General features: G+C 48.1%; 1 protein-coding gene across 2 annotated transcripts in view; it reads right to left on the bottom strand.

Moving 5' to 3' along the window:
• Positions 1–19500, bottom strand: part of LOXHD1 (lipoxygenase homology PLAT domains 1) — a 171336-nt gene that overhangs the window by 70728 nt on the left and 81108 nt on the right. For both annotated transcript variants that reach the window (XM_047086447.1, XM_047086448.1), the window contains exons 13-18: positions 14721–14875; positions 12700–12860; positions 8044–8120; positions 6964–7160; positions 4383–4575; positions 232–392 (exon numbers count right to left, since the gene is read on the bottom strand). In XM_047086447.1, the coding sequence (XP_046942403.1) occupies positions 232–392; positions 4383–4575; positions 6964–7160; positions 8044–8120; positions 12700–12860; positions 14721–14875 (944 nt within the window). The remainder of the gene's footprint in view (positions 1–231; positions 393–4382; positions 4576–6963; positions 7161–8043; positions 8121–12699; positions 12861–14720; positions 14876–19500) is intronic.

The raw sequence follows: 19500 nt of genomic DNA, 5'->3' as shown, positions 1-19500 counted from the left end.
GTTAGCCTCCCGGCAGAGCTTTCAGAAGCATACCCCGAAAACGCATCCCACCATAGAGGTTCTGACTTAACTGATCCGAATGTGGGCCAGGCAGCACTTTTTTTTTTTCTTAAAGCTCTCCAGGTGATTCTAAGAAGCCAGGGACAAGAACCGCTGAGCTAGTCCAATCCCTTCATTTTGGGGCATCCCCTGGCCCTCTGTGGGCACTCCCGCTGCCTTACCCACACACACCTGGAACGTGTCCTTGGATGCCCGCTCAAAAACTTTCGAGCGGCTGGACAGGAAGAGCACTTCTGTCTTGCCGTCCTCGCCATAGATCTGCACGTAGACTCGGGCAGTGGTGCCTGCACCGCCCACATCCCCCGTCCAAACCTCAACCTCATAATGGACCACTGGGTGGGCATGTGGGGAGAAAACAGGACATTCGGTAATATTAATAATAGCAGTGATAGCAGCAAAGCCAACATTCCGACCCTGTGCCACGTCTGGTGCTTCACGGGCACCATCTCATCTAACCCTCTCCGCAGCATCGAGATGAGGACTATCAGTGCCATTTTGCAGGCTGACAAATTGAGGCTTAAAGGAATTGAGTGGGTGGCCGAAATGGCAAACTCAAGCAATCAGACTCCAGAGCCCAGTGATCCACTGTACCACACGCGACTTCCGGAGCCAGGCATGAGGAGTCGTTAATACACCAGTGAGCACTCACTGCTGTCTGCTGGCCCCTGGGCAGACACCACGGAGTGGAAAGAAGCAAAGGCTTCCTTATGTTCAGTAAAGGACAAGGGACTGAAATTAGAATTTTCTTTCTTTCTTTCTTTTCTTAAAATACATACATTAACATGGGGCTTGAACTCATGACCCCAAGATCAAGGGTTGCATGCTCTACCAACTGAGCCAGCCAGGGACCCCTGAAATTATAATTTTTATTTAAATATATGCACCTTTCAGATGACATCAACAGATACATCTACACCCAGAGAGAGCTGTCTGTGTCCCGAAGTAATACGTTAGTAAGTAGTTAGAGGGTGGAAATGTGTTAGAGGTGTGCACCACTAGGTGTGCACCATTTCTGACGATGAGGGAGATGTCTTCCAGAACTATGGGATCATGGTTTTTCAGCGACTACTGTTAAGACTTACCCTCGCAGAAATGCCATAAGATGATATGGTGATTTTTATTTTCAAGGTAAGATTGTTATTTTCAACAAGATGGGGGCTCTTCCATTACCATAGCAATATGAGAGATTTGGGGCAGAAAATAAGAGGACTGGCTGAGAGCCTAAAGAAGTTGAACTAGAGATACCAGGATCAGCTGGGAGTGAGGGTAGGCAAGCATTTGCACAATGGGGGGATTCAGTAAAAGCTGGCATTCTGAATGACAGAACCCACAACCTCATTCCCTCTGTCAGATCCTAGAGCAATAGGCAGCCAGAATTACACAAAACTATGATAAAAATGACCATTCAGAGAGCAAGAACCAGCTATTGGAAATCAACATGTGGTAGCTGAAATAAAATAGTCCATAGTAAGGATAAAGTCAAGGACAGCTCATAAGAACAATAGAGGAAATTTCTCAAGAACAAAATAACAAATGATAGAAAGTTAAGAAAAGTAGAGGAATTGCAACATCTTACCAAGAAAACAGAGGATAGAGAGTTAGAAATTGTTAAAGAAATACCCATAAAAGTCTCAGAATTAAAAAATTCTCGGGGCGCCTGGGTGGCGCAGTCGGTTAAGCATCCGACTTCAGCCAGGTCACGATCTCGCGGTCCGTGAGTTCGAGCCCCGCGTCAGGCTCTGGGCTGATGGCTCGGAGCCTGGAGCCTGCTTCCGATTCTGTGTCTCCCTCTCTCTCTGCCCCTCCCCCGTTCATGCTCTGTCTCTCTCTGTCCCAAAAATAAATAAACGTTGAAAAAAAAAATTAAAAAAAAAAATTCTCCATAGAAGGAGCCCATGATGAATCCAGAGTAATGGATGAAACTAAGATCACAAAAGGCAGTGAGGACATCATGAAATTTCAGAATGCCAGGTATAAAAATAGGATCCTATAAACTTCTAGAGAGAAAAAACCCTAAAGGGTTGGATAACAGAATGGTATCAGACTTCCAAACTGCAACACTGGGAGTTAGAAAATGGTAGAATAATTCCTTCTAAACTTTAAGGGAAAATGAATTCTAACTAAGAATTCTATAATGAGCCAAATTCCTGATCAATTGTGAGACATTCCCAGACATGCAAGGTCTCAACTTTTCTCTTCCATGCACATTTTCTCAGGAAGCTATCCAGTAGAAATGAAAAGAAGGAAGAAACCAAAGAAGAGAAAGACATGAAGTCCAGGAAATAGGAAATCAAAAAAGAAAGGAATTTCCAAAAAGATGGGCAAAAGGAAGTCCCAAAAGGACAGCTTCATGGCAGCCTAGAGAGCAGGAGGACAGAGGTTCCTAAAGGAATGTCTTGGGGCAAGGAGTGAGCGGAAGGAGGTAGAGAGGAAACAGAATTATGAAAAGAATTTTAGTTCTATTGGGGAGATGGAGATAAAATGATGTTATGGGAGAACTGTCTCGTACTCCAACGCAAATTCATGTATTAAAGTCCTAACCCCTAGTATCTCAGAATGTGACTTAGAGATAGGACCTTTAAAGAGAAAATTAAGTTCAATTATGGTCATTAAAGTGAGGCCCTAATCCTATATGACTGGTATCTTTATAAGAGGAAGATATTAAGACACAGACATGAAAATGCCTAAAGGAAAGACCATGTGAACATGCAGCAAGAAGGCAGCTATTTGCAAGGCAAAGAAAAGGCCTCAGAAGAAATGTGATCTGCTGACACCCTGGTTGTGGACTTCTGGCTTCTGGAACTGTGAGAAAATAGATTTCTGTTGTTTAAGCCATCTATTCTGTGGTATTTTTTTATGGCAGCCCTAGCAAACTAATACAGATAGGTGGGTATATAGAAATACAGATGGGTATATAGAAAACTATATAGATGAAAACTGAAGCTATCATTAACTCCAGAAAAAACAAAGAGTTGTACAAAAATTGAAATGTAATCATCATACAGTATGTGTTTCAGAATGTATAATATTTACATAGTCATAATAATGTAAAAATTGAATACTGATTTAATTTTATTGAAGGCTGGGAGGAATGGATGCACACACACACACACATACACACATTCATGTGTGTTAAAAGAGCTAAACCCTCCTCTTCCATTGTAAGAAGTCAAGAGTTCATGTCTATGAATAAAATAATCAAGGAATTGGCAAGCAAATTATTAAAAATATGGAGATAAACTTCAGAGGGAAAGTGAAAGCAATTGTTACCTTTGAAGAAGGGAGATGGTAAGGAGAAGGGAACTACTGCTTTCTAAAAATATGTATCTTATTAACTAATACCTGTATTATTGTGATGGAAATCAAGTTCTAACTTCTAAAAAGAGAAAGAGTTGATTCTTCACAGTGGCAGGTACCATTACACAGCATGTGTATATGATACAGCCCTCAAGAAACCTACAGGATAGTTGAGGAGAGATCACTGTGAACTTCACCCTCATTCAGAGATGTTGTCATCCTGTCCAAAAAAGTCCCCCACCTCCATGTCATTACTAACATCCTATCCTGCTTCATTTTCTTCATAGCTCTTACTTGGCATTGTATTATATATTTATTGTTTGCCTCCCCTGGTAGAATGTAAATTCCACAAGGGCAAGTTTCGCCTATTTTGTGCCTAGGGCAGTGCTGGCTCAGAGAAACAGTCAATATATATATTTATTCAATAAATGAATAAATAAACAGCTTTATCTCCTCAGCCAGTCTTCCCAGAAGAAGACACAGACTATGTCTCAAACTCCTGTACACAGGGCTGAGAATGTACTTTTCTTTTTTTTTTTTAATTTTTTTTTTTTTTTACCGTTTATTTATTTTTGAGACAGAGAGAGACAGAGCATGAATGGGGGAGGGTCAGAGAGAGGGAGACACAGAATCCGAAACAGGCTCCAGGCTCTGAGCAGTCAGCACAGAGCCCGACACGGGGCTCGAACTCACGGACCGGGAGATCATGACCTGAGCCGAAGTCGGCCACTTAACCGACTGAGCCACCCAGGCGCCCCAGAATGTACTTTTCTTAATAGAATCATTTGCTGCCTTTATTCCAGAAAAAAATATTTCATCCATGGAGTCCTCACTTTCCCTATCTGTAATTTGCGCCGCTTTTCCCCTCCTAGAACCATGGCACCACAGGCAATCAGAAGCCCCATCATCTCCCCTAAGCCTCCCCCTTGGAATCAAGTTAAGTCACCCCACAGTCCCTTCTCCTTCCCCACACCCCATCCTGCAGGAAAACAATGCTGGTGGTCCCATCACTGCTGCTTCCATACATTTCTGGATCTCCACGACCTCACTGGGATAGAGCTCCACCTCCAGGCGCCCATCAGCTTGGTTCTTGTCCAGCCAGCGGTTGGCAGGGAAGGTGTACTGCTTGCCTTGGCGGGGCACGCGGATCTGGACACTGCCGAGGAACCAGCTGGCGTGCATGCCTGTGCTGTCATGCCCAATCACCAGCCGACTGATCTAGAAAGAAACCCAGGGTGCGAGTGAGCAAAGAGCTGGTGCACAGAAATCTCCATGCTTCCACCCACCTCCCACCCACCACCAACACTGGTACAAACTGCTTTCCTTGACCCAGACCTCCAGCTCCCCAGAAGAGGGGGGCTCAGCAGGAGGAGGCTGGGTCCCAGTCTTGTCCACCATCAGCCAGTCGGGGCACTTCTCCCGCCCGGAGCCTTTGTTCCCTCCTCTTAAGAGGAGCTCACCCTTGTGGTAGTTGTGAGAAGCAAGTTGGGGAGCGGGTGTGACTCCAGTATGTCTGTGATTGTGTTGAGTGGTGGCCACACAAGGAAGCAAACATTCAAAACATTAACCATTTGCTTCGGTAGCCGTGTTATTGGTTTGGCTTTGCTTTGTTTAAACAAGACAGTACCGTACCCATTTCTGCATTTCTTCTCTGATGTACCCCTCGGTTCTGTGCTCAATCCCTTCTCTCACTCTTGGCCCTGAGGAACATCTTTCTCTTTCCAGTAACACTCAGTAGTCCACTTGCTTTGCTATTTTACATTTTAACATCTTTACATTTAACACAGACCACTGCGTAGATCATCATGTTACCATCCTCACGAGTACTTGGTTCTTCAATGTTCAAATCCCTTTAGTGCGTTTTGTTTTTTTTAATGCTGTTTACGGGGCGATTCGAACATTAGACAGAATTATCAAATAGCCTTGAGATCCCTGCTGGTCCCTCCCACTCCCCTCAGCTTCTCTCTGTGATGGTTTGAAGGGGTAATGCTAGCCATGAGTCTGGTGCCAGAAGGCTAGAGTTAGAAAATTGTTCCTCTAAGCCCTGTTCTCGCTCTTATGAGTGCTAAGTGCCTCTTGCGGCTGATAATGAAAATAGCATCAGAACTGAGTGCATGTAGCCTGGGTCCCCTGGAATTGTAGGAAGGAAACAAGCTTTGTTTACAAAGCCTGAGAGCCTTCTGGGTGAGTGCCAAGGGCCACAGGAGAGCTTCATTGTCTGTGGTGCTGGGACAGCAATGGGATCATCTGGAAGAATAAAGACAGGGACAAGTGTCTTCTACCTGACAGGATGGGAAGCTCCTTAAGGACAGAACTCCTGAAGTTCGTTCAATTCCAGAATGCCTAGCACCTACATGGCGCGACTGTTGATTAACCGCCAGCTTACTGAGCACCTACTGTGGGCATGTGGGTGCTATCAACATGGTTAATGCCAATAACAATCCCCCTGGTGTCCCCTGTTGTTATGAATGAAGACAAGCAAAGGTGAAGAAACTTACAGGCTCAGCAGGTAAGTGGAAACATGGAGCCTTGGGCCGTCAGCAGCCAGAGCTGGCTCTCCTAACCTCTTGGCCACACTGCTTGTTGAGGGGGTTTCAAAAAAGCAAGGAAAGTCCCCAGATGCCATTCCCCTCCCCTCAGATGTCTCATCTATCTGGGGCTGTTGCCAGAAATCCTCAGTAAAGGGAACAGCATCTCACTCCACGATTATTAATTCAGCTGAAAATGTAAATACATTTTGAGGAAGGAAGACTGTGATTTAAGCTCATTACCATCAAGAGATAAATGACTGACATGAGAGCACTTTGATGGAGTACCTGAAATATGGTCAGGCTTAGAGAGAGGGGAAAGGGACAGGGAAGTAAGGTCACACATGGGAGCTTGTCAGCATCCCAACTCCTGCTAGCCACACCTTGAGAAGGACAGGTGCTAACAAGAAGCCCAGCTTGGACATTTCCAGAAAAGTTTCCAACACTATGGTTGAGGGCATTAGATCTGTGTTCTTCTAGATGAACTGCTCAGACTTCTAGCAGCCGGGCCACTGGGTCCTTGACAGAGGGACACCCTCAGGTGCCATCTTCTAAGGCAGTATCTCTCCAGTGTTGCTGGGGTTGTACATTGAAACAGGTTTCCTGAGCATAATTCAGATAGATGGATACTCAAGTTTGGAATTGGGAAGATTTTCAGCCCCTCTTTTCATTTTTTTCCTTCTCCTCTTTTCCTTCCCCACATGCCTGTGTCCCCTTCTCCAGTGTCTGGGACCCAGCTACATTGGTCTTGCCTATGTAGGTAAAGGAAATGTTGGAACTATAGACACAAAAATACACATTCTGTCCCTAAACGGACTCTGGGAGCTTAACCACTGTTCACATATATTCTGCTGCTCCGGGTCATAGCTGGAAAGTAATGTACTTCGCTAACCCCCAAGAGGGCATTTTTTCCCTTTAAAATGTGTTCACCCATATGCATGTGAGAGTGTGTTTGTGTGTATGTGAGTGTGCAATGTGTGCATGAGTGCGTGTGCATGTGAGTGTGTGCGTGCACCCACATGTGGACACATGCGGGGTGGGTGAGAGCATGTCACATGGTCTTGGGAAGGAGACTTACGGTTCCAATGTTCAGGGTCTCCAGCGTGAACTCATCCACCCGGCCACGTTCAAAATAGTCCTGCAGATTGTTGTCAGAGACGAGAAGAATTTGCTTGATGGTGTCAGATTTATCCCCATAGAGCTTGATGTAGACCCTGGAATCTGTGCTGGCCCCAGAGACGTCCCCGGTCTTCAGGCTGATGTGGTAGCGGAAGTCTGGGAGTCCAAGGTGGGAGGCAGGGAGGGAGGGATTAGTGCAGGGTGGGTGGAAAGGGCTGCAGCAGGAGGGCAATCCGCAGCCAGGGAGGGACACTGGTTTACGGGGGGCGGGGGTGGGGTGGTGGTGGTCAGCCTAACCCTTGCTCTCCGTAAGTTGCCCTGTGATGGGGCAGGGCTCCCTTCATCTCTGCCAGGTCCCCTCATCAACAACACTGGGACGCTGATCCCTGTTTGGCCTGCCCGCAAGGTATGAACATGCCGACAACAGGAAAGCATTCAAAGACCACTGAGTGTAAAAGACTTGAATGAAGGACCTCAAACAACCACCCTGCCCAGTTTCTCCTCTGATGGATGAAGACACTGAAACAAAGGAACGTCAAGCTTTGCAGACCGTGTTTAGCGCATTATATATGCACTGTATATGTATTCTGATCTTGGCTTTACAAGTGAGGAATCAGAGCCTTAGAAGGTTACATGTTTGGCTCAAGATGTCAATAGCTCAGAAGTAGCCAGCCAGGAGTGAAATCCTCATGTGGGCCCGAAGCTCCCTGTCACGAAACAGGATGCCATGTCGGTGTTCTTCCATTTTATCACCCAGAAAGGTCTGCATCGTAGGTGCACAAGGGAGGATAGACATGTCTGTTTGGCTGGTGCTGCCTCCTTTGTTGCTCTCATCAACAGAGGCCTGTGTGCACTCAGGGGCCCATACCCAATGCCACAAAGAGACTACAGAGAAGAGGATTCCAGATCCTCCCTCAGAGCCTCGTCCCCTCCACCCTCCCCACTGCTGCCCTCCGGGAATGACATGAACAGTTCAAGAGCCGGGAGGACGCCTCTCTCATCAGGGGCACACCCACCACCTGGTCTCAGGACAACTTACTCTTCAGTGTCGCATTGCTATCACTGGGCAGCAACTCTCGGACCAACTGACCATCATCCTTATCCTTGTCCAGCCACCTGTCGGGCAGACAAGGGGCTGTTAGTTCTTTGAGTGGCCAACAAACCAGCCATCACACTGTTCATGGAGAGTCACCAGAAAGGCCAAAACTGGGAATTCAGCAAAGGAAAAGGCTCTAGGGGGGCTGAGAACAAAGGTCCCTGCCCAGACTGGGGAGGAAGACGGCCCTGAGGAGGCAGTATTGGCTGATGTTGGAAGGGTGACAAGGAGTTATCTGGGAGAAGAAGAAGGTGCCATCCCCAGGGAACAGCAAATGTTGGGACAGAGCAGAGCCTCTGGGAGCTGGTGGAAGGCCAGTGTGGATGGAAGACAGCAGGGGAAGGGCAGCTAGCCTGCAGCAAAGAAGGCTAGACAGGTGGAAGGGTCACAGGATGTAGGACCTTGGCAGTCACAGTAAAGAGCTTGTCCTGAAAGTCATGAACACCGGTGTTACTGTTATCATCAAAAACAATCACCTCGTTTTGGGAGAGCCTACCATGTGCGTGGCAGTGTGCTGAGGGCTCTGGGGAGAGGAGACGGCAGAGATGATGCACGGAGATCAGTAAAGACACAGCTCGGCCCTTAGAGAACCTACTGTCCAGTTAAGAAGACAGGCTAGACCGGCCAAGGTGCTGAAGACCAGGACAAGGATGGCTGTCGAACCAGAGTAAGTGCAACAGGAATTCAGAGCAATGAGGACAGCTTGTGGGGAAGGGGCTCTGCTCTGAGTCCTCAAGGAAGAATGAGATTTGCCAATGAGGAGAAGTTGGGTCTGGACCCTACAGGGCTGGGTTTGATGGTGGGGACTCCTCTATACGTCAGAGTGGGCCATGGCCCCAGCTCTCTGCTGGTCACCCACCTGGGGGCAACATACTGCACTGGTCACCCAAAAAGCGCCATCTGCCCCGAGCATGGGATGCAGCCTGAGAAATGAGACGACCGTGCAAGCACCAGGTGCCCAGGCCCCAGTACTCACGAGGGTCTGTGATATAGGTGACGGCAGCAGAAGAGACACCCTCGGTGATCTCCAGCACCGCGGGGAAGCCAAGGCACTCCTCTGTTGACCAGTGTCTCCCCATCTGCCTCTGTGCTACAGCTGGTCTTGGCAACCCAGCCCTGTTATACTCCTGGCAGGGAGGCACCTCCCTGGCCACAGAAGCCATCAAAGGAAGCCAAGGCGTGCCTCCACCCCAGCCCTCCTGACACGGAGCTCAGGCCTCCGGGAACCACGGTCTCTCTGCAATATACCCCCACCTGAGTGTCGGCATCCCCATCCCTTCTCTCTTGCCCCCACCCCAAGCACACAAACTTACACGCTCACCTGCCGGCTGTTAGCTCACACAAAATGTTAGCTGGCAGCTGAGTGGCTACACTCGCCATGGGCTTCTCAATGCTGCGAGCCTAGAACGCCACAATCATTCGGGATTCCAAGACGTGAAGACGCAATTGTAAAATTCTGAGGCTGACACCAGCGTGGGTGGGGGTCAGGGAGAGATATTTGCGAGCGGGGACTACTGCCTAGAGCCCCTCCGTTAGGAGCCGCCACCCCTGTCCTGCGGAGGTCACCGCCTGCAGAGGTCACCCGGCATTTCCCACAGATGCAGACTGCAGAGAAGGGTGTGGCTCTGGCCACCACTCACGGGGACGGGGAGGATGGAGCCAGCAGGCCCTCCGCCATCGGAAAACCCATGCTGCCTCCCAACCTTCTCTCCACCACTCACCTATCCCCAGGCCCACCGCAGTGGTAAAGGGACACCGTGGCTTGCCGTTTCAGTTTCCAATGAAGTACTTGCAGGGTATCGATCGAGATTTCCAAATACAGCCGTTTTCTTTCAGCTTCAGACGCTTGGGCCCAGCACCCAGAGGCTGCTCAATGGGTGAGCCCCTCTACAGGTGATTTTATTGCTCTTTCCCTGGGCTCACAAGAATGTACAAGCATGCACACACACGTACACACACACACACACACACACACACACACACCTGCCAGAGCTAAACCGCTCACCCTACCTGACCCTGGCAGAGAAGTTGGGAGAAAGAGGCCCGGTTTGTCCTCTCCCAGCTCAGGTGAAAAAAGAACCAGCATGGAGCTCCAGCCCCGCCTCCAGCTTCTTCAAAGTCCTCCTGGATCTCGAGTCGGCAAATGCCATCACCACATGCCTCAGAAAGGTACGAGAAGCCATTTTCTCAAAAATGCATGAACACTTTATGTGTCTGGGGGCAGAGAGGGCTCTGGGGTGTTTGGGGGCCTCAGCTTGCCTTGTGCCCTGCAATCAGCATCACCTGTGCCTCTGGCAGACTGGCTCCTTTCAAAGTGCAATCCCATTCCATCCTCCCCATCACCGTAAGACACGTGCTGGGCAGGAAGGTGCAGAAGACCAGAGAGGTTAAGAAATTTGCCCAAAGCCACACAGCAGGGAAATGGCTAAGACTCCTGGTCCCACACTCCCTCTGCATCATGCGTGTAGTAAGGCGGGCAGTGTGGACACACCAACTTTTTCCTCATCCCCTTTCCAGATTCCTCATCCTCTTACTGGCCTGTCTCAGGGCTCGGTCTTCACCATTCTTTATCCATGCTCTCCCTGAAGGATCCTATGCATTTCCCTGACTTTAAATTCCATCACTACGCTCTCATTTCCTGGATCTATTTCTCATGGCCTGATTCTGGCTACTCGATTCACAAGCATCTCAAACCTAAGGTGCCCCGGCTAAACCTCCCGAGTCCAGCCCATCTCCACCCTCAAACCTTCCTCCCCTCCCCCTCCCCACCCAGAACCCTTCCTCCCCAGGCTCCCCACTTCAGCAAGAGCATGACCTCTGCCCATCTGCCGAAGGCAGAGACCTGGGGTCTCCAATTCCCCTCTCTCTTGTGGGCACGTCCTATGAGCTCTACCTCCGGGATCTGCCCCCAGTGTGGCCCTTTCTCCCCACCTCCACTGCAACCCCCTAGAGCTGAGCTGCCATGTTACAGGTTTAAATGCATCCCCTCAAAGTGATACGTTAAAGTCTTTTTTTCTTTAATTTTTTTTTAGTGTTTATTTATTTTAGAGGGATAGAGACAGAGCATGAGTGGGGGGGGGGCAGAGAGAAAGGGAGACACAGAATCTGAAGCAGGCTCCAGGCTCTGAGCCATCAGCACAGAATCTGACGCGGGGCTCCAACTCATGAACTGCGAGATCATGACCTGAGCTGAAATCAAGAGTCACACGCTTAACAGACCGAGCCACCCAGGTGCCCTGATATGTTAAAGTCTTAACCCCTAGTACCACAGAATGTGACCTTATTGGGAAATAGTGTCCTTACAGGGGTAACCAAGTTCACATGAGGTCACCATAGGGCAGGCCTTACTCCAAAATGACTGATATCCTCATAAAAAAGGAAAATGTGAACACAGACACAGACATGCACAGAGGGAAGGCAACGTGAAGACACAGGGAGAAGGTGGCCATCTAATCGCCAAGAAAGCCTGTGGCCACCAGAAGCTGAGAAGCATGGGGCAAACCCTGTGCAGAGCTCCTTCAGACGGGACACGGCCCTGCTGATACCTTGAGTTTGAACTTCTGGCCTCTGTAACTATGCGTCAACAATCCTGTGGTGTAAGCCACTCGATCTGTGGCGTGTTATTACAGCAGCCCGGCAAACTAATACATCATGGGCCCCGCAAAGCTTCCTATCAGGCTTTGCTTCCCCTTTGGACCTTCCATCCAGAAGCCCTGCTGCTTTCCTTTTTATTCCTCAGGAAGTCAGCCTTGGTGTCCCCTCTGCAGACAGAAATTACCCAGCGCCCCCTCCTCGAAGCCACCCCACCTCAGTGTGGCCGCTCCCAGCAGCCTCCACGCCATCGTGCGGTTTCCTTGATCCCGTTCCTCACAGTCCATGAGTACAGCTTTCATCATTTATTCATTTCCTTATTGTTTAGTCCCCCTCTAGGCTACGCACTGCATGAGGTCAGGGAGCAAGTGTGAGCAAGTGCTTAATAAATATCTTTTGAGTGGATGGGAATAAGTCTGCTCCATCCAGCTATCAGCCAGGCAGCCTCCTGGTCCAGTAGGGGGGAAAGGAGTGGGTGACCAGAACTCTCCCACCTCGTCCTTCATCCCCACGTGCACATCAGCCCCTTGCCGGCCTCTGCATGAGCCCCCTCCTCATTCCTGTGCCTCATGCCACCTCTCCAGCCTGGAGGACCCACCACCCTCTCTGCTCCTTGCCATCCATCCACCCTCTGATCTTCTGATCTTAAACCTTAAATCTTCATTTTTTTTTTTTTAAGTTTCATTGAGCGGGAGACTAACACTCCAAGGTAACTCAGTTACATTCTGCAATTGCCCTATTGTATCTTTAAAAAGTAAGAACGCTTTGGTACATAAATAGGCACAGTAGCCGCGCACCGGGACACCTGAACCGGGTCTCCGCACCTGCGGGTGGGGTGGGGACGCAGGTCTAAGCGCCATCGGGAGGGCCATCTCTTTCTTGCACCAGCTACATCCTTCAGCCGCTACTCCACTCCCCGGTCCACGGCGGTGGGTAGGGCTGAGTCTTCCCAAGGCGGGGGCCCAGGACCGAGGCGGGAGAGCGCCAGCAGCAGCAGGCCCCACGCACCTGAGACACGGGAACTCTACGTTGTCGCTCTCGGGCTGCCCTTCTTCTCTCACGAGCACGCGCTCCAGGAACCAGCCGCTGCCCCCACCTTTGCCGTCGTGCCTGATCCTCACCCGCCTCACTTTCCGCATGGTGACCGACTCAATGGTGAACTCGTCAGCCTTCAAATGGGGAAGACAGCAGGGTCAGTTGGACAGTGGCTCCCTTAGGACCCAAACACCAAGGGAAAACACGGGCCCAGAAATCAAAAAAGCCAGGGCTGATGGGTTGGACTACTGGTCTTTCACAGGTGGGCTGGGGGATACCTAGAAAGAACAGGTCTTACCCCTTCTCTAACTGCTCCCACTGGGAAGTCACTCGATATCAAGTTCCCAACAATGGAAGTCTATGTTTTTTGGTTAAACAATGGCCATTCCTTATGATCTTTTTTTTTTAATTTTTTTTTACATTTATTTATTTTTGAGAGACAGAGCACAAGTGGGGGAGGGGCAGAGAGAGAAGGAGACACAGAATCTGAAGCAGGCTCCAGGCTCCGAGCTGATGGCACAGAGCCCGACACGGGGCTCAAACTCACAAACCGTGAGATCATCACCTGAGCCGAAGTCGGACGCTCAATGGACTGAGCCACCCAGGCGTCCCTTTATGATCTCCTTCTAAATGGCAGATCTCCCAGGAAGATGGACACATTAGGCTGTTACCAGTCACTAACCATTGATCATGAATTAATTCCTTGGCTAATCAACTTGGGCTCCTGCCACAGAAAGATACTGACTGGGGGACCAGTGGTCTTGCTAATTTCACCGTTCTGCCTGCTAACGGGGCAGCAGAAATACAGTAGGGGCTGGAGAGTTGCCAAGCCTACATGAGCACATCTGGGAGCCTCCAGGAACAGAAACACGAGTGTGGGACTGGTGGACAAAGGAGTCAGAAGAGGTAGAAGGAAAAAGTTAAGAAAGGGTGGGTAGGTGGGAGGGAGAGAAGAAACATATTGGTCTATGTGAACTCTCCCTCTCCATCCCTCCCCAATGAACCTCCGTGTACCCACAACACTCAGATTACTTTTGCCAGCCAAGAACCAGGCCAGCCTGGATTGGCCTGAGAGAGACCTCCACTCGAGTTCCAGGGCTTGTCCTGCCATCGCCAGGCAGGGAAAGAGCCAAGACTTATGTGAGGTCAGTCTGCAAATCTGCTTCACCTGGTAAGCACCTCCAGCCTCCCATTACTGCAACAACCACCCTACTGAGCACCTGCTCTGTGCTGCAGGCCAGGTCTGTTGGGGCGGGGGGGGGGGGGGGGGGAATATATGCGCATCCCTAATGTTCACATCAGCTGGCTACAGGTAGGCATCCATCCCTTCCCCATTTTAGACATGGGAAAATAGGCTGGGGGAAGGGAGCTACTGGCCCCAGGCTGGGTTTGCCCCCAGATCTGCCCGCCACTTTTCCCATTGCCCTACTCGGCCTCCCCAGGAAACCCATCTGACAGATACTGAAAATGAGGGGGGCACCCAGCACATCAGTAAGGAGGCTAGGAGCAGATCCCAACTCTTCCATTCCCATGTTTAGTGCTTTCTTGGTTTTTCTTTCAAAAGGAAATGACAAGGTGCCCCCAGTGGTCATGTCGAGCGGAGAAGGCAAAGTTCCTAGCTTTCCACTAGCCTGTGTCCTCCGGTCCACACACAAGGTGCCCAGCATTCCTCCCTACCTGGCCACCTCTGAGGGAAGAAAGGTGCCACTCATACTTCCCCAAATGTCCTCCTATTCTGCCCCCTTCTCAATGCTTAAGGTGGGGAGGGGACCATGACCCCTCCTGGGTGGCTCTTCAGGCCCCAGCTGAACAGTCCCAGGAGCCTGGAGGGTGTCGTGCATGCTAGTTCGCCATTCCCCTGAGCAAGCCTCTCTGACAGCTGGGCCCCAGCACCCATATCAGCTCTACCTTAGCAGAGAAGGGAAGACAGAAGACAAGGGCAGAGGACCTGGGACCAGTTGAGCGGCATGGGGGAGGGGCACGGCTGCACTCACATTGCCCTTCTCAAACAGGTCGGTGTTGTTCCTGCAGTTGTAGAGCAGCCGCTCCCCAGTGTCCCCCACGTCACCAAAAAGGCACAGGTATACGTTGGCATCGGTTCCTGCGCCTTCGAGTTCTCCGGTGCACACGGTCACACGGTACCGGGCCACTGTCAGGTAGAGAAAGGGACATAGTGGCTGGCCACCCACTGCTCCCAGCACTGGCCCTGCTGCTCCTGCCTCTAAGTGCCTCCTCCCTCTTTCCCTCCAAGTCTCGCTTGGGCTGGCCCTGCTCCCTCCCCAGCTACACAGATCCCGACTCAACCCACTGAAGGATCAGCGTCCCTCTTCCCACATAAACCAGAGGCCCCCAGTCCTGGTCAAGCATCAGAATCCCCTGGGAAATTCTTGAAGAATGCAGATTCCTGTGTCCCACCTAGGCTTCCCAAATTTTAGTCTCCAGAGGTGGGATCCCTAAAACTGCTTTGTTTACATGCTCCCCCAGGAGACTCTGATGGGGTTGGCAGTGTTTGGAGACCACAGGTCTGATTCAAATATTTCGACACTTGATTCCATCCAACCCAGCAGATTCTTTTGTCTTAGGTTGTTCTCCAATTCATATGTGTCCTGTCTTCCCTAGTAAGAGAATTTTTCTTTGTGAAACAGAACTGAGCCCCCCTTTTCTTCAGAACTGAAAGGCACAAAATGCAGCCACCGTGGGAGGGGCAGCAGGTCCTTTCTCTGTTGAAAATGTACCTTGGAGAAGGTGGACTGCATCCCCACACATCACAGCCTCCCTTCTCACTTCAAATAAGCTAGAAAACAAAGTTCATTCACTCATTCACTCACTCATTCACTCATTGGTCCTGTATATGTTGACTGAAGCCCAGTCGGTGTTCGGCATCATGATAGGACAGGGAATCAGCAGCGAGCAAGTCCAACAGACTCCTGTCCCCACGGTTACAGCAGAGTTGAGAGGGGGCAGGTGGAGAGGAAAGATGGACAGTAAAATCATAACAAATTATAACCTGGGAAATTTCTGAGTTACGTCTGCAACAAAGATTGCATAGGAGCAGGGTGCCCTAAAGTGGAATGGAAGTGGGGAGGGGGAGTGTGGTGAGTGAGTGTAAAGGATTTAGAGATTCAGCGAGAAGGTGATGTCTGGCAAAATGCTAATGACAGGAGCGGACCACAGAAGTTCTGAGAGAAGAGGGTACAGGAAAGTATGAAGCTCCAGGGTGGGGATGGGTATGAGTAGCAAATGTTCCAGCAGAGAGAAGGCTAGTATATCTTGGGGAGGGGAGGAGGGGGGTTAGAGGAAGTTCAGAAGGGGGCCAAGGCCAGCACTGGGGGTATGACAGGTCAAGGTAAAAGCGTGACTTTCTAATGGGAAGTCATTAGAGCACTTTTAGTGAGCACATAACTTGATCTGATTTATGTTTTAAAGGGTACTCTGGCTGCCATGTGGAGAACTGATTATAGGAGTGAATCAAAGAGGCCAGTTACAGAATAATTACAGTTGTCTAGAAAAGAGAGGAGAGTGCTTAAGACTGGGGTGCTGTGGAGATGGAGAGAAGCCAGTAGATTAAAGATCTATTTTTGAGGGAGAACCAACAGTACTTGGTGATGGGTTGGATAAGTAATTGAGGGAAAGAGGAATCATGGATGACTCCTAGGGTTTTGGCTTGGGCAACTGGGTACTGTTCCCAATAAGAAGTATGGATGCCTAGGGGGAAGGATAGGTTTGGAGATACAGATCAATGGTTCTGTTTGTACATTATAAATTTGTGGTGTCTATTAGATGTTCATAAAGAGAGGCCAAGATGGCAATTGCATGTGTGTCTGGGGAGTCAGGACTGTTGGCATGACTGGTCATCACTGGCACATGGATTCCACTGAAATCTATGGGAATTAGATCCCCCATGGAGAGGATGTAGACAAGGATTAGAGGGACACCAACATTAGGGATCAAGCCCAGAAGAAGCTAGCAACTCAGATGAGAAGCAGCCACGGAAGCAGGGGGGACATGTCTCTGAAGCCGAGAGAAGGCAGGAATGATTTCAGAAGTAAATGCCACCAAAGATAGAGAGTGATCTTTGGTTTAGCCACATGGAAAGGACTTGTGTTGAGGACAAGAGCAGCCTCAGTGAAATTGTGGGGGAAGGGAAGAATCCCTCCAGCAAAGTTTGAACAGAGTGAGAAAGAAGTGAGAAAGTGGGTACAGCACCTGGATGCCTGGATAGACCTCTCTCAAGAAGTCTGTTGTGAAGAGGAATACAAAAGGGAAATAATAGTTGGGGTGGGGATTAGGTTTAAAGATGCTTTATTATAAAATATTTAAGATGTGAGATACTAGATTATTATACTAAGTGGGAATGATCCTGTAGAGAAAAGAAATGATGATGCAGGAGAGAAGGTGAAGTTCTTTAGAGAGGAAGAAGAAGAATGACCAGAGCATAGATAAAGGACAAGATTTTCCAGGGTTCAAGAAACTACAACTATGGAGACTGCAAGGAGGGCAGAGGTATAGCCTCAGAGGAGTGACAGGTTGTGGGAGAGCCTTGAGTACAAACTGAGATATACTGAGTCATAAATTTAAAATAAGACCAGTCCTGGGGCACCTGGGTGGCTCAGTCACTTAAGCACCCAACTTTGGCTCAGGTCATGATCTCATGGTTTGTGAGTTCGAGCCCTCCATTGGGCTCTGTGCTGACAGCTCAGAGCTTGGAGCCTGCTTCAGACTCTGTGCCTCCCTCTGTCTCTGCCCCTCCCCCACTAGTGCTCTGTCTCTATCAAGAATAAATAAACATTAAAAATTTTTTTTAATTTTTTTTAATGTTTATTTATTTTTGAAACAGAGAAAGAGAGCATGAATGAGGGAGGGTCAGAGAGAGGGAGACACAGAATCTGAAACAGGCTCCAGGCTCTGAGCTGTCAGCACAGAGCCCGACATGGGGCTTGAACTCATGGAGTGTGAGACATGACCTGGGCCGAAGTTGGATGCTTAACCGACTGAGCCACCCAGGCTCTCCCTTTTATTTTTTTTTTAATTGTTTTAATGTTTATTTATTTTTGAGACAAAAATTTTTTTAATAAAAATAAAATGAGGCCATTCGCAAGGCTGCATGTTGTACTACAGTAAATCTACAATAACTGAATAGGTCACTTGTTGGCTTCACCTAGGATAAGGTTATCCAGGCAAGCATGATAGAAGGATATAAGGGAAGAAAAGATAAGGGCATGTTTAGAGGTAGATTATAATGGTGGCCCATGCAATCTCATCCAGGTACAGAGAAAACTAAGTACAAGAAGAGGTGATAATAAAATGAGTGGATTAAAGGTCCTGATGCAGTTAAAAAATGTTAGGGTGGGAAAGGCAAAACTATGGAGACAGTAAAAAGATCAATGGTTGCCAGAGATTGGGTAGGAGGGAAGGGACAGAAGAAGAGACAGAGCACAGAGGATTTTTTAGGGCAGTGAAATTACTCTGTATAATACTATAATGGTGGATACATGTCATTATAAATTTGTCCAAACCATTGGACCATTATAAATGGTCCAAACCATTTGTAGAATGTACAGTACCAAGAGTGCTCCACAAGTAAACTATGAACTCAGGGTGCTAAGGATGTATCAATGTAGGCTCACTAATTATAACAAAATGTATCACTCTGGTAGGGGATGATGATAATGGAGGGGGTATACATGTATGGGGGAACGGAGTGTATGATAAATCTTTATACCTTCCTCCCAATTTTGCTGTAAACCTAAAACTGCTCTAAAAAATAAAGTCTATTTTTAAAAATGAAGGAGCTATTAGATACTCCCAGATAAACAAAAAGTGAAAAAAATTCATCACTAGTTGATCTGTCCTGCAAGAATATTTAAAGGAAGTCCTTCACATTAGACATTAGACAGCAACTTGAATTCAACCAAAGAAATAAGAGCACCAGGGAAAGTAACAACATAGCAAATGTATAGACAGTATCATGTGATTTTTTATTGTAATTATTTTCTTCTCATATCTTATCAAAGACAATTGCATAAAGCAGTAAATATAAAACTTCACTGGTGGATTTAAAATGTATAAAGATGCAATTTATATGATAGTATAGCACAAAGGAGGGGGAAGAGAACAAACCTACAACGGAGCAAAGTTTTTGTACATTATTGAAATTAAGTTGGTACTAATCTGAACTAGATTGCTATTAAGTTGTTAGTTGTAATTCTCTGGGCAACCATTAAAAAATTACAAAAAATGTATATATTAAAAGAAACAAGGGAACCAAAACAGTATTCTAGAAAATATTTATTTAATTCAAAAGAAAGTGGTAATGTAAAAATACAGGAACCAAAAAAAAATTCGAAACATAGAAAACAAATAGCAAAATGGCAGGCATAAATCCTGCCATATCAGTAATTACATTAAGTGTAAATGGACTAAATATTTTAATCAAAAGGCAGAGTGTGGTCATCATCCTGCAGAAACAGGATGGGTTTTTCACCCCATATTTGCTCAGATATCAAGGCTGATGACGCTACACATGTACCAAGAGTGAACATAAGATGTATTATTCACATAATGAATTCTGGGGAGAGTATGGTAGGTTCCCAAGAAGGTCCAAAAATGGCTTGAGACAGCAGGGAAGGATGACTAGCTTGGGATTTTATGGTGATTAAGAGATGAGAGTTCCCTTGTGGGGGTCAGGGCTTGCATGGCTTGAACTTTCCACCAGTGCTAAGGGAGGAAGCATCCAGTCTTTTTATCAAATTGCCCAGATATTAGGCAGAAAGT

Source organism: Lynx rufus, unplaced genomic scaffold (genome assembly GCF_022079265.1).
Source record: "Lynx rufus isolate CCGP_SWC_20201006 ecotype Redwood Valley unplaced genomic scaffold, mLynRuf1.p SCAF_20, whole genome shotgun sequence".
NCBI classification, from domain to species: domain Eukaryota; kingdom Metazoa; phylum Chordata; class Mammalia; order Carnivora; family Felidae; genus Lynx; species Lynx rufus.
This window is presented reverse-complemented; position numbering and strand designations above follow the sequence as displayed.